Source organism: Arachis stenosperma, chromosome 9, assembly GCF_014773155.1.
Source record: "Arachis stenosperma cultivar V10309 chromosome 9, arast.V10309.gnm1.PFL2, whole genome shotgun sequence".
Classification (NCBI taxonomy): Eukaryota; Viridiplantae; Streptophyta; class Magnoliopsida; order Fabales; family Fabaceae; genus Arachis; species Arachis stenosperma.
In genome coordinates this window covers 141,008,436-141,024,195 of record NC_080385.1, presented here as the reverse complement: position 1 = coordinate 141,024,195, position 15,760 = coordinate 141,008,436, and the positions used below count along the sequence as shown (strand labels likewise).

At 36.9% G+C, this 15,760-nt stretch overlaps 2 protein-coding genes and 1 non-coding gene across 3 annotated transcripts; 1 reads left to right on the top strand and 2 right to left on the bottom strand.

Annotated features, from left to right (window-relative positions):
• Positions 1–707: 707 nt before the first annotated feature.
• On the top strand, positions 708–4,554 carry LOC130949995 (protein unc-13 homolog). Its single transcript, XM_057878571.1, has 5 exons — positions 708–1,310; positions 1,710–2,591; positions 2,689–3,144; positions 3,242–3,428; positions 3,575–4,554. Exons 1-5 carry the CDS (start codon positions 708–710, stop codon positions 4,552–4,554), a joined length of 3,108 nt encoding a protein of 1,035 aa, XP_057734554.1.
• A 362-nt stretch (positions 4,555–4,916) lies between these two features.
• On the bottom strand, positions 4,917–7,938 carry LOC130951609 (protein PIN-LIKES 3-like). Its single transcript, XM_057880307.1, has 10 exons — positions 7,675–7,938; positions 7,313–7,392; positions 7,087–7,211; positions 6,798–6,919; positions 6,497–6,685; positions 6,152–6,244; positions 5,839–5,939; positions 5,685–5,737; positions 5,420–5,605; positions 4,917–5,203 (listed from the first exon to the last, which is right to left on the bottom strand). Exons 1-10 carry the CDS (start codon positions 7,807–7,809, stop codon positions 5,079–5,081), a joined length of 1,209 nt encoding a protein of 402 aa, XP_057736290.1. The 5' UTR covers positions 7,810–7,938; the 3' UTR covers positions 4,917–5,078.
• Positions 7,939–15,073: 7,135 nt separating this feature from the next.
• On the bottom strand, positions 15,074–15,177 carry LOC130952558 (small nucleolar RNA R71). The gene has a single exon (XR_009074737.1). It is a non-coding gene; the product is annotated as a small nucleolar RNA R71 (small nucleolar RNA).
• Between the last annotated feature and the right edge of the window lie 583 nt (positions 15,178–15,760).

Below are 15,760 nucleotides of genomic sequence, written 5' to 3'. Positions count from 1 at the left end.
AATGATTTGAGGATGGTGAGGACGGCAATGATGGTGGTGGTTAGAGATGAGAGTGCGAAAAAGGATGTGAATGGGATTAGTAGTATAAAATAAAAAGAGATGTTAAAATTAAATTATATTAAAAGATATTTTAGATATTTTAAATAACTTTTTTAAAGTTTGAATAGTTGTATTAATAAAAATTCATCTTTTATAAATAAAAAAATAATCTTATTTATTCATAAATAAATTTTTCAGCGTTAGTTCTAAATTTTTATGAATAAAAATAATAATTTACATAAAAAAAATAAAAATACAACACAATTTGTGGCAGAGTGGGTTGGAGGGCTTGAGGCATTGTTATCAAATGAACAAGGCCGGTGCATCGGTGACAGTTATAATCATGCATGAAACTGCTGTCACGTAAATAACTAAATAACTAATTAACTAACAAACTAACTAACACAACTCATCACCATCCTCTATGATCTATCCTATTCTAATCCTTCTCCATTTTTAAGAACCATAAAGCATGCATTCTTTTTCTAAATCTAACTCCCTTTCCTCCCCAAAAAAAGACAACACGCTTACACCACTAACTAACTTTGGCGCCAAAAATAACACAACACAAACACAGCGATAGATCAGACTCCTCACGCTCACGCGCTGCCACTGACACCCTTACCGCCATCGTCGGACTCTGACCCGTCCATCGTCCCCGCCGTCGCATGGGTCAACACTCCCGCCATGAGTCCTACCCCTCCCTCTCCTCCTCTCGTGTCGACTACCTCCACCACCAACTCAGCCGCGGGGGGGATGTAGCCTCTGTCATCTCTGCTGCCATAGCCACCCCCGTCGACGATCTCGCCTGGCCGTTCGAGAAGCTCGAGGGGCTCAGCGAAGACGATGTGAGACAGACATCGTACGAGATTTTCTTCACGGCGTGCCGGTCGGCGCCGGGGTTCGGCGGCAAGCACGCCCTGACGTTCTACTCGAATTACGAGAACAATGGCGCCGGTGAAGGTGGGAAGGGGAATCAGGTGGTGACGAAGCCGACGAGCAGGGTGAAGAAGATGCTGGGATTGAAGATGCTGAAGAGGTCGCCGTCGAGGAGGATGGTGGCCGGTTTTGGTGTTAACGTCGGGGGAGGGTTGTCGACGCCGTCGTCGCCGGTGGCGGGAGGTAGTAGCCCTTCTATTAACGGTTTGCTTCCACCGATGAGGCCTCGGAGGCCGATGACGGCGGCGGAGATGATGAGGCAGCAGATGAGAGTGTCGGAGCACGATGATAATAAGCTCAGGAAAACCCTAATGAGAACCGTCGTTGGCCAAGTAATCTAATCAGTCTTCTCTTTTTTTTTTTTTCCCTCCTTTATTAATTGTCAAATTTTTTTATCTCTATGTGCAACTTGGTATTTAGAGGAGGCAAATTTGTAAAAAAAAAAAATTATTTTTGTTCTCTTACATTGATATTTTTCTCTCTTTGGTGGAAAGATATGTTGATTTAATTGAATGTCATGTGCAATTGGGATTCTGTCATTCACTTATTGTGATGAATTGGTCACCTGTTTGAAAATTTATATTGATATTTTTCCCTCTTTAGATCTTTAAGTTGCTGCAAGAGAAGCTAACAATTGAGTATGTTGTGATAATTTGAGGCTTTTGAAGAATAATTATGTTCCACTAAGCATAACAAATTTGGATATTTAAATCAGTGCGGTTGCATTGCAGGCAGGGAGAAGATCAGAAACAATAATTATCCCTTTGGAACTCTTAAGGCACCTAAAGCCCTCAGAATTCAGTGACTCCACTGAGTACCACATGTGGCAGAGGAGGCAGCTCAAGATGCTTGAAGCAGGTCTCCTCCTCCACCCATCACTCCCTCTTGAAAAGAACAACCCATTTGCCAAGCGCTTCCACGACATCCTCATCAGCAGTGAGTCCGGGCCTATTGACACTGGCAAGAACTCAGATACCATGAGGACCCTTTGCAACTCTGTGGTTTCCCTTTCATGGAGAAGCCATAATGGAACCCCCACTGATGTTTGCCACTGGGCTGATGGATTCCCCTTCAACATCCAGCTCTACACTGCCCTCCTGCAATCGGTTTTCGATATCAGGGATGACACATTAGTCCTTGATGAGGTTGATGAGCTTCTTGAGCTGATGAAGAAGACATGGTCTGTGTTTGGGATAACATTCCCAATTCACAATGTGTGCTTCACTTGGGTGCTGTTTTATCAGTATGTTTTAACAGGGCAGATAGAGCCTGATCTTCTCACTGCCTCACATATAATGTTGAAAGAAGTAGCAAATGATGTTAAGAAGGAAAAGGATGCCATTTTTGTTAAGATATTGTCATCAGTTGTGAGATCAATGCTAGATTGGTCGGAGAAGAGGTTACTTAATTACCATGAGTATTTCATGAGAGGAAATGCTAACCAAATCGAAATCCTTCTTCCTTTGGTATTGACAGCTTCCAAGATTTTAGGTGAAGATCTGACAATCACAAATGGGGAAGGGGGACAGAATGGAGACATAGCCATATTCAAAGCGCCCCATGAGCGCGTTGAAAATTACATCCGTTCTTCCATGACATATGCATTTGACAAGGTTTGTTATAATATGTTTTCTGTTCACTATTCTCATTTATAATCTAGTTAACCAATGTAATCATGATTCATGATGTATTGGTTTTTTGTGAGTGCAGACATTTGAAGCAGTGAATGCAAAGTCTGCTGAATTTGAGAGAAAGAAAGAGTTGAGTGAAGTACTTCTTGAATTAGCTCAGGAAACTGAAGGTCTGGTGATGAAGGAAAGACAAAATTTCACTCCAATGTTTAAGAAATGGCACTCAACAGCAGGCGCAGTTGCGGCGATGGCACTGCACAACTGCTACCGGCAAATGCTGAGGCAGTACATAAATGAATTGACCTCACTGACCAGTGAGTCGGTTCAGGTATTGCATAGGGCTGCAAAGCTTGAAAAGGCTATTGTCCAAACAGTTGTTGAAGACGCTACTGAGAGTGAGGATGGTGGCAAGACAGTGGTGAGAGAGATGATTCCCTATGATGTTGATTCAGTCATATTGACTCGTCTGGGAAAATGGATATATGATTCACTGCAGAAAGCCAGAGAATATCTGCAAAAAGCAAAAGAAACTGAAGTGAGTCCTAGCTTTGAGATCCTTGTTCCATCAAATTGAGTCACAGATTGTAATGATGGGATATAGCTTATAATTTCCTTGTTTACTTTTATTGCAGACATGGAATCCGAAATCCAAAACGGAGCCATATGCACAATCGGCTGTGGAGCTGATTCAAATGACCACCACAACTGTGGAAGAATTCTTCAAAGTTCCAATACCAATTACTGAAGAATTAGTTCGAGCTCTTGCCGATGGATTGGGGAGCCTCTTCCAAGAGTACATGATGTTTGTTGCAGCATGTGGTAAGTACCAGGAATTCATAATTTTATATAGCATTAGAATACGAAATACAAGGCACAAAACAATGGTAGAATGATGGTCCTCAAATTGCTACAATAGACTAGAAAAGTGAGGGTATTTCATTCTTTTAACTTCTATTTTCCTTCAGGTTCAAAGCAGAGTTACATCCCGGTACTTCCACCACTGACAAGGTGCAGCCAGAATTCAAAATTCCTCAAACTGTGGAAGAAAGCCGCTCCATGTGGTGCTGGTCATAAAGATCTGTACAATGTTAATAAAGCACATGAAGGTCAAAATCCTCGGCCATCAACTAGCCGTGGAACGCAGCGCCTCTATGTTCGGCTCAATACCTTGCACTATCTCCTTACCCAGATCCATTATCTGGACACATTGCTTGCTACAAACCCAGGAGTTGTTCCTTCAAGCCGCATTCGTCTTGGGAATAGCCACAGGGCTCAAAACAATGGTTCTGTATACTTTGACTCAATCAAGAAGTCTATTCTAGCTTCCTGCCAGCATGTCTCGGAAGTTGCTGGATACCGTCTCATATTCCTTGACTCTAGCTCTGTATTCTATGATGGCCTGTATTCTGGGGGAGTAACCAGGGGACAGATTAGGCCTGCATTGAGAATCCTCAAGCAAAATGTGACTCTGATGTCCAATCTTCTTATAGAAAGAGCTCAACCAATGGCAATGAAGGAAGTCATGAAGGCCTCCTTTGATGCATTCCTTATGGTCTTGCTTGCTGGTGGAAACACTCGTGTGTTCCACCGGTCTGATCACGAAATCATCAAAGAGGATTTTGATGTGATGAAGCGAGCTTTCAGCACATCTATAGAAGGACTGATATCAGAACATGTGGTGAATGGAGAGGCTGCAGTGGTGGAGGGAGTCATTGCATTGATGAGCCTCAGCACTGAACAGTTGATAGAAGATTTCAGCATTGTCATTTGTGAAGGAAGTGCCATTGGTGTAATGACAAATGGACAAAAGTTACCAATGCCTCCAACTACAGGTAAATGGAATAGGTCAGACCCTAATACAATATTGAGGGTATTGTGCCACAGGGACGATAGAGCTGCAAATCTCTTCTTAAAGAAGACATTCCAATTGGCAAAGAGAAAATGATAGACCAAACATAGAACCGTGTTGAGATTCATGGAGTGGCTTGTAATTCTCAAAATTTTGTGTGGTATTGGAGGTGTATGAACCTTGGCAGGGAAGGGGGAGAGGGCAGGTTTGTATATTTATGCACATACGTTGCTGAATGGAGAAATTGCAGAGAAAAACAAGAACAATGTAGTGTGTTCCATCATTAGGCACTTTCTCTTAGCTTTGTAACAATTTAATATTGTAATATATCGTAATGACTAATGAGATCAATTCTTCCATATGCCAAAAATGATGGAAAAACACTAATTTGTAATGAATTGTACTTCTGTTTTACATTATATTTTTCCAATATTTGTTTAATTCCAAATTTCATAGCATGTTAATATGTATAGAGGCAGCATTACCAACGTTTACAATTGTAGTAAATGTTAAGGACAAATTTGATTCACTACACAGAACTGAAGTACTTGAAACAAAATGCAGCTGGAGTTTCTTCTATCTCAGGAAAAAATCCCTTAGAGTTGGTATTAGAAATACATTTATGTCACAATCCACATGAAAATGGTAGACCAGACAGTAACAGAAACTGAGGCACAGGCATAAGTTGCTAGCATGATGATTGAGCATTCTGTTTCACCGGCTCCGAAAAATTGAGTAATTGTACCTGTGTCAGATTCATAATAGTATTATTCCAAAATCTCAGGCACATACTGAAAAAAGTTTCAAACTATTGTACGAATCAAAAGTGAAAAGAGTAATATATGTACATTTAGACAATGCTTTGTTAAGAAAAGTAGTTTTCTGCCTTAAAAATACCCTTAATCTCTAGTAAAGATGTTACTGAAAATAGAGATATTGGTTATGTTGAAGCTGAACTTACTCATGGACACTGCAGGAGGAACAGCATATTGAAACAGCAAAGTGAAATGATATAATGGATCATGGTGGATCACACCAAAATGCACTGCACCTTTAACAATGCCCACACCTAGCATTGGTAAGGCGATGAACCTAACCGCAATGATCCCTATAACAATTGAAACCTTAATTCCTGACCCTTTTAACCCTGAAACAAAATTAACCAAGTATTTTTTATCATTAGATTTTCTTCAGGTAGAAGAACATCAAGTTGATAGTGATTATACCCTGAAGAAGAGTTGCTCCAACTAGTAAAGTGATTGCTGGAATGCATGCATCACTGCAGATCAGAAAAACAAATTCTAAAATAAACTTGATAATTACCTTAGTAACTTGGACCATAAAATTGGATGCTGATATAGTTGGTTTTTTGAATCTTACCCCAACATGGATGTAGAGTCCTGAACTACACGGAGAGGAGCATTTTCGCCAATAAACAGCTTTCGAAGTTGAGGGATTACACCAATCACCGAACCAACAATCTAGAGGCAGAAAATATGCCAAATCCTAATGAGGTTCTAGTAAAAATTTGGCCAATTTAACTAACTATTTTAATATGAAGCTTTCATTTATTAAACGCTGGAACTATTTGAAAGTGCCATAATTTCAGGTTGCAAATTGATCACTTATTCTAGAAAAGAAAGAGAACAATAAGGATATAGGGATGAAAAATTCAGAAGAAATATTGGCATACCACTGCAATTGTTGCAGGAGTTAATAGGATGTTCAAATTGAGCTTTACTACTAATTTCTTCAATGTTTCCATAAGCTTTGTATGATTGCCTACCTGTATAAAAATGGACGAAAAAAATTTGAGACCTTCTATTTAGTCACTTCATAAAACAATTTGCTGATAAATATAGGGTGTATTTGATTTGCGTTTCTGTCTTCAGAAAATTTTGTAAAAGAAAAAGAGAAAATAATAAAAACAATAAAATTACATCAGAAAATAAAAACGCAAACCAGTCGCACCCTAAATAGTTCAATGAAGATATCGAACATATATCTACTAGAACAATGAATAAACCTCTGCTCTTACATCAAAAGTTGTTTTTTCCTCTAAAGTAACAACTAATCCATTTGAAGGTTTTGTATGATTTTCAGGATCTGATTCTATTAAATCCAATGGATATGATGTGGAATCATCAACATTTCTGACACTAGAAACCTTGCATGAATATGCTCTCACTATGCTGTACACAATAGTCCAAAAGTACATGCATCCAACCTGGTACATCATAATGAAATAAAACATTAAAAAAATCTTAATTAACTGTTGTCAAAATTTTCTCTAATGATATATGAACATAATTAAATTTTCAAATACTAAATTGTCTTACAGCCAAAGAAAGGGTAACATAAGCCATTGCTTTTTGATAACAAACATCTACATCTCCAAAAGGACTACTGCTTTGTTTACAAACTGAAGGAATTACAATCAGAGGCAAGTTTCCAAGATTTCCTGTTTACAAATTACATAAACTCAAATTAATGAGAAGAGAAAAACTTCATGAATGATGAACTCTGCTCGGAACTTTACAAATCTAATTCGTCGAAAAAATCCACATCCTTTTTTATGATCAACCAAAATTGTATTATATTGAATTGGACTTGGCTAATTTAAGCTACCTCCAGCACAGCAGCCTAAAACAAGGCCTTGCAAATTATGAGGAGCTTTCGTTACTTTCATAAGTAACCATCCTAAAGCCGACCCCGCGATGAATGTCAGAAGAATGTTCATTGGCATGAACCACCTGCATGATTCATACAGTGAAAGAATCTTAGGAGAAGCAATTCATGAATGGTTTAAATGCAAAACCAAAAGAAAATGCAGAGGAGGAAGAAAACAACATACAGTATAACCAGGCTCCTAAATGTTATAGATTTTGTCAGGATGCTGCATATAAGAGCTGGAATGAACACATAATACACCAACTGAAAAAAAGAAAAACATCATTAAGTGTTGAACAGCGAAATAATTAAGGTAGTTGTCTCATTGATTGTATTGATTTTTGAGCAGCAAGAGTTGTGAGAATGAAGCTAGAACATCATAGTTGATGATATGTTTCTTGCTTTGTGACTCTGATGAACTAATGAATTAACATCATTTGTTCCAATTTTGAAAAAGACATTCCTTGGAATCAAGAAAGATGTCTCTTAACAAATTAGTTTAAATAAAGTATTTAGAAAATAAATAAAATAAATAAAATAACTTACTGCATTCAAATGCTTTCTAGCATTGTCTCTCAACAAATTAAAGCGATCAAGAGCAAGAAATGCTCCTACAGCAGTGATGATTATCAGCTTAAGAACCGGCATTAATGCAGTCATGAACAGCTTCCACAGCTCCATTCTACTCTTCTTTCCTTAATTAATTACTTACTCTAAAAAAAAGTGTATATCCTTCTTAATTATCAGGGTGGTCCAAATTATAGTTCTAGGAGAATCAAAACAATTTCATCTTTTGGAAAAAGACATTTCTTGATACAAGTTTTATGGGACAAAATGAGAAGTACCATATGCCAATTTGTTTAATTACAAGAACAGCATTTAAGAGAATAAAAAAATTTTTTGTAAACATGACTAAATTATTTGTTCAAAATATGCATTAAGAATTGACTAAGACACTGGTTAACAATTATAGAAAATCAAACTTTTTACTATTTTCAAATTGCATTGAAAACTCTCTGTAAGTTAAGTTGAATTAAATATATATAATTTTATTAGTATTTATTTTAAGACTTATTTTATGTTTATTTTACTTTTATTATTTTAGACCCAATTATGATTTAGTCTATTTTGCCCTAATGAACTTATGAGTTAGAGTTTTAAAATTAAGATATAAAAACCTCTAAATTAAGAGGTATAAAACTATAAACATATCTAAATTTCTGAGTTTTTTGAAAAATTTGGATGCGAAAAAGTGAAGTAGAATAATTTTTTTAACTATTACATTAGAAAATTAAAATGAGGTAGGGTAAGTCTCACTCTTTTATTTTTATCTTATTCAAATTTCGATACATATAATTTTGTTTATGTAAAGGGGATTATTCTTTACACTCAGTGATAGTAGAATCATATTATGGAACCGGTTGAAAAGATAATAGCAATAATACAAACCAGAATGAGACCCGCGTGATGCACAGAGAGATAAATTAATTATACTACATAATGTATTATAATAAGTGTTATATTATTTAGAGATTGATTAGATAATATATAAACTAATGTTAAATTTGAATTGTTTTATACTAAAAATATTTTACAAAATATTTATTTGATAATTAGTATATAATTCCATATAATTATTCCACTAAAATATAATATAGATTAAAATATAGCTTATTATTTTAAAATTTGAATTCATTTATTTTTAAAAAAGGCATAGGCCTTTTATATTAGAGTTATACAAAGCTATATCTTCATTTGTTGCTTCTATTTATATATTTGCTTTAGTTGTTATACTTTATCTTCTCATACGGTGGTTTTTGGATTGCAAATAATTAAAGAAAAAATTTTAAAAAATGAATAAGAATGAGAAATACCAAAAATATAAATTGATTTTATAATCATGATATATTTGAATATACCTAGTAAGGAGATGTGCCAAATTTAAATTTGGACTTAGAAAAATAAATGAAAATAAAAAATACCAAAAATATAAATATAAAATTATGAATTAATTTTATAATCATGATATATTTAAATGTATTTATCCATTCTTGACAGAATATCGAAACGCCTTGACTCTTGAAAAGCCCGCAACGTTTCTTTGGCAGGAAGAGTTGCTCTTACTCAAACGACTCTATCAACTATCCCATCTTATGTAATGCAAACTATAAAATTGTCTTTGAGTATTTGTGATCGAATTGACAGCATATGTCGCAATTTTGTTTGGGGGGGATTATTTGGTTAGAAAGCCTCATCTTTTTGAATGGAAAACTCTTTGTTCGCCTAAGGCGCAAGAAGATCTCGACTTTAGAACTGTATGTGTGAGTTCTTAATAATGCAAATTTGATGAAATTAGTCTGAAAACTTGTCCATAATAGAGATCTTTGGGTTAAAATTCTTCGAAGTAAATATGGATGGATGAGGCTACTCTTCCTGTTGTTAAAAAGATCAAAACATTTTCAAATTCTTGGCAAGGCATCCAAAGAATTTGAAAAATTTTTTAAAATAATCTCATATGGAGGATCGGATCCTGTACTAAGATTAATTTTTGGACCGACCAATGAATACCAGATTTTCATAAATTTGTAAATTTTGCTCAGCCAGAAGTGCTAAAAGAGAGAATTTGCAAGTTTATTATTAATTTTCATTGGGACTATGACTGTATTAGTACTATGCTGGGAGATGATTGGTATTCTAGTTTTTCTTCTATTAAATCTTCTGAGCTTGGGTTAAGAGTTAATAGTTTGGTTTGGCTTCTGGTATCGAGTAGTGTCTTCTCCATAAAGTCGACTTATGCTATCTTTTTGGGGCATGCAGATGAATCAAATGCTTTCATATTCTAAAAAATATGGAAGTTGGAGGCTTCACAACAGCTGTGGTCTTTTTCTGGTTTGTAGTGCACTAAGCTCTTTTAACCAATGTAGAATGCGCCAGAAGACATATGATGGAGGAAGACAGTTGTACCATTTGTGGTGTATCCCTTGAATCTTTGTTCCATGTGCTCCATGACTGCAGGGTGGCGAGAGGCACATGGATGAGTACTGATAATAGTTTGGTTTCACGTAATTTCTTTAGCTCTCCTCTCTTGACTTGGTTGTTAGAAAATTTATCTACCAAATCTCCCTATTAAGGACAATCTTGGCCCCTTCTTTTTGTTACTACAATGAATTATTTATTGTTGAGTTTACAGCGGAATTTTGACTTCTAATAGATACAAAGTAATATGAAATTAAACACTATTCACAATAATGCACTCGCTATATATTTTGTAATGAGGAAAAACAATATGAAAGATTTCTTCTAACTAACTCTATAAGATGATGTGAATAAGGATATTGTTATTGTTATTGACTTCAATTACAATTCTAGAGACGTATATATAGTATCTCTATGATGTAACTTCAACGAATAAGAATAAAATTCTCCGGCGAAAAACTCTTTACTAAATATTTTGAATTCTCTCCTATTAAAACTCATTTATTTTACTTCCTAAAATTACTCTTATCCTTCCTTTATTCTCACAATTCTCCACCTCGGTCACAATTTAAAATCTACTCAAATTTTAGACGATCAAGGTATGGTATTCGTATCCCCATGCCTAACATGGAATAACATTGAGCAATTTCAAACACTGTTGGAACTTGCTTTTTGACATTACTTTAGTCAGCATGTCTACGGGATTTTTATCTATGTGTACTTTTACAAGAGAAATGTTGCCTTTCTCTATAACATCACGCACGAAGTGATATCTTACATCAATATGCTTGTTACGAGCATGATGAACCTAATTTTTAGCCAAATAAATTGCACTTGGACTATCACAACTCAGATTCACCTAATCTTGCCGAAATCTCAAATCATCTAGAAGACCTCTTAGCCACGATGCTTCTTTCACCCTTCTGCTACTGCCATGTACTCAGCCTTTGTAGTAGATAATGCCACTGTAGCTTGTAAGATCAATTGCCAACTAACTGGAGCACCTTGTATTTTATATACATAACCGGTCATAGAACGTCTTCTGTCTAGATCACCAACATAATCAGAATCAATAAAGCCGTTGATTTGACATAATTTTCCACTAAAGCATAAACTTATGTCAATGGTACCCTTCAGGTACTTTAATATCCACTTGACTACTTCCCAGTGTGCCTTACCCGGATTTGCTATGAACCTGCTAACAATACTGACTGCCTGTGAAATATCTGGGCGTGTACACACCATAGCATATATTAGGCTACTGATGAGCGGATAATTTGTACCCTTTTTGGCATTGTTTTTAGTATGTTTTTAGTATCTTTTAGTTAGTTTTTATTATATTTTTATTAGTTTTTAGTTAAAATTCACTTTTCTGGACTTTACTATGAGTTTGTGTGTTTTTCTGTGATTTCAGGTATTTTCTGGCTGAAATTGAGGGATCTGAGCAAAAATCTGATCCAGAGACTCAAAAGGACTGCAGATGCTGTTGGATTCTGACCTCCCTGCACTCGAAGTGGATTTTCTGGAGCTACAGAAGCCCAATTGGCACGCTCTAAACGGCGTTGGAAAGTAGACATCCTGGGCTTTCCAGCAATATATGATAGTCCATACTTTGCCCAAGATTTGATGGCCCAAACCGGCGTTCAAAGTCACCTACAGAAATTCCAGCGTTAAACGCCGGAACTGGCACCTAAATGGGAGTTAAACGCCCAAACTAGCACCAAAGCTGGCGTTTAACTCCAAGAGGAGTCTCTACACGAAAATGCTTCATTTGCTCAGCCCAAGCACACACCAAGTGGGCCCGGAAGTGGATTTTTATGTCATTTACTCATCTCTGTACACCTTAGGCTACTAGTTTTCTATAAGTAGGACCTTTTACTATTGTATTAGAAAGCTTTTGATCATGTTTTTATGATTGAACTCACTTTGGGAGGCTGGCCATTCGACCATGCCTAGACCTTGTTCTTATGTATTTTCAACGGTGGAGTTTCTACACACCATAGATTAAGGTGTGGAGCTCTGCTGTACCTCGAGTATTAATGCAATTACTATTGTTCTTCTATTCAATTCCGCTTGTTCTTGTTCCAAGATATCACCTGTTCTTCAACTTGATGAATGTGATGATCCGTGACACTCATCATCATTCTCACTTATGAACAAAGTGACTGACAACCACTCTTGTTCTACAAGCATACGAGGCTTAGTGAATATCTCTTGGATTCCTGATACACGATGCATGGTTGATCGCCTGACAACCGAGTGCTCGCCTGACAAACGAGCCAGCCATTCCGTGAGATCAGAGTCTTCGTGGTATAGGCGAGAACTGATGGCAGCATTCAAGAGAATCCGGAAGGTCTAACCTTGTCTGTGGTATTCTGAGTAGGATTCAATGATTGAATGACTGTGACGTGCTTCAAACTCCTAGCAGGCGGGGCGTTAGTGACAGAAGCAAAAGAATCGATGGATTTTATTCCGGCCTGACCGAGAATCGACAGCTGATTACCCATGCTGTGACAGAGCATAGGCGACGTTTTCACTGAGAGGATGGGAGGTAGCCACTGACAACGGTGAAACCCTACATGAGCTTGCCATGGAAAGGAGTAAAAAGGATTGGATGAAGACTGTAGGAAAGTAGAGAGACGGAAGGGAAGGCATCTTCATACGCTTATCTGAAGCTCTCATCAATGATATACATAAGTATCCCTATCTTTATCTTTATGCTTTATTCGTTTATCACTATACCCATTTGAGTCTGCCTGACTGAGATCTACAAGGTGACCATAGCTTGCTTCATACCAACAATCTCCGTGGGATCGACCCTTACTCACGTAAGGTATTACTTGGACGACCCAGTGCACTTGCTGGTTAGTTGTGCGAAGTTGTGCTTATGCCATGGTATTGTGCACCAAGTCTTTGGAGCCATTACCGGGGATTGTTCTGTGTGAAAATAGTGATCACAATTTCGTGCACCAAGTTTTTGGCGCCGTTGCCGGGGATTGTTCTTGAGTATGGACAACTGACGGTTCATCTTGTTGCTTAGATTAGGTATTTTTTTTCTTCAGAGTTCTTAAGAATGAATTCTAGTGTTTCATGGTGATCTGTTGAAATCTGGCTGGCTGTGAAGCCATGTCTAATCTTATTGGACCGAGGTTTCAACTGATCATCACAATAGCTTGCTGATCTCTATCAATCTTGCTATTGGAGCAATGATCTGCTAAGGCTTGGCTGGCCATTGGCCATGTCTAGTGTTTTGGACCGAAGCTTTCTTTGAAAGCTTGGCTGGCTGTGAAGCCATGTCTAATTCCTGGACCGGAGTCTTAGACTAGCATTGCAATGATTCCTGGAAATTCAAATTGAGAATTCTGAAACCTTTATTTTCTATTTCCATATAATTTTCGAAAAAAGCACAAAAAAAAATTTTATAAAAATCATAAAAACCAAAAATACTTTATGTTTCTTGTTTGAGTCTAGTGTCTAATCTTAAGTTTGGTGTCTTGCATGCCTTGTTTATTTGATCTTGGTTCTATTTTCAAGTCAATAGTACAGGGGACTGAAGATTCAGAACATGCAGCAGAGGAATTACACAGAAAAAGCTGGGCGTTCAAAACGCCCAGTGAAGAAGGACAGACTGGCGTTTAAACGCCAGCCAGGGTACCTGGTTGGGCGTTTAACGCCCAAAAAGGTAGCATTTTGGGCGTTAAACGCCAGAATGGATACCATTCTGGGCGTTTAACGCCAGGATGGCACAAGGGGGAAGATTTTGTTTTCAAAATCAATTTTTTTTTCAAGTTTTCAAAGTTTTTCAAAATCAAATCTTTTTCAAATCATATCTTTTCAATCAAATGTTTTCAAAATCAATTTCTTTCTTTTTTTTAAAGATACTTACTAACAATTAATGATTTGATTGAACATTTTAAGTATGTTGCCTTTTCTGTTGAGAAAGGTTTAATGTTTGAATCATATCTTTTCTTGTTAGGCAAGTCATTAATTTTTAAAATCAAATCTTTTTAAATTGTTTTCAAAATCATATCTTCTCAATCACATTTTTTTTTAAAATCAATCATATCTTTTTAATCACATCTTTTTCAAAATAGTTTTCAATCAAATCTTTTTAACTTTTAATTTCAAAATCTTTTTCAAAAATCATTTGATTTCTTTCCCACTCTTATTTTCGAAAATCAAGTAGTGTTTTTCAAAAATATTTTCAAAATCTTTTACTTAATTTTCGAAAATTACTTCCTTTCTTCTCATATCCTTCTATTTATGGACTAACACTATTCCTTAATGCAAAATTCGAACCCCATCTTCTTTGATAAGTTCGAATTTTCTACTTCTGTCTTCTACTTTTCTTCTCCTCTGACACCTCAAGGAATCTCTATACTGTGACATAGAGGATTCCATATTTTCTTGTTCTCTTCTCTTTCATATGAGCAGGAGCAGAGACAAAGGCATTCTTGTTGAAGCTGACCCTGAACCTGAAAGGACCTTGAAGCAAAAGCTAAGAGAAGCTAAGGCACAACTCTCTGTTGAGGACCTGACCGAATTCTTCAAGGAAGAAGAACCCATGGCAGCCGAAAACAACAACAATGCCAACAATGCAAGGAAGGTGCTGGGTGACTTTACTGCACCTACTCCCGACTTCTATGGGAGAAGCATCTCTATCCCTGCCATTGGAGCAAACAACTTTGAGCTTAAGCCTCAGTTAGTTTCTCTAATGCAACAGAATTGCAAGTTCCATGGACTTCCATTGGAAGATCCTCATCAGTTTTTAGCTGAGTTCTTGCAAATCTGTGACACAGTCAAGACTAATGGGGTTGACCCTGAGGTCTACAGACTGATGCTATTCCCTTTTGCTGTAAGAGACAGAGCTAGAATATGGTTGGATTCACAACCTAAAGAAAGCCTGGACTCTTGGGAAAAGCTAGTCAATGCCTTCTTGGCAAAGTTCTTTCCACCTCAAAAATTGAGTAAGCTTAGAGTGGAAGTCCAAACCTTCAGACAGAAGGATAGTGAATCCCTCTATGAAGCTTGGGAAAGATACAAACAATTGATCAGAAAATGTCCATCTGACATGCTTTCTGAATGGAGCATCATAGGTATTTTCTATGATGGTCTCTCTGAACTATCCAAGATGTCTTTGGATAGCTCTGCTAGAGGATCTCTTCATCTGAAGAAGACGCCTACAGAGGCTCAAGAGCTCATTGAAATGGTTGCAAATAACCAATTCATGTACACTTCTGAAAGAAATCCTGTGAACAATGGGACAAGTCAGAAGAAAGGAGTTCTTGAGATTGATACTCTGAATGCCATTTTGGCTCAGAATAAGATATTAACTCAACAAGTCAATTTGATTTCTCAAAGTCTGTCTGGAATGCAAAATGCACCAAGCAGTACTAAGGATGCTTCCTCTGAAGGAGAAGCTTATGATCCTGAGAACCCTTCAATGGAAGAGGTGAATTACCTAGGAGAACCCTATGGAAACACCTATAATTCTTCATGGAGAAATCACCCAAATTTCTCATGGAAGAATAAAGAGAGACCTCAACAAGGTTTCAACAATAATGGTGGAAGAAACAGGTTTAGCAATGGCAAGCCTTTTCCATCATCTTCTCAGCAACAGACAGAGAATTCTAAGCAGAACCCCTCTGACTTAGCA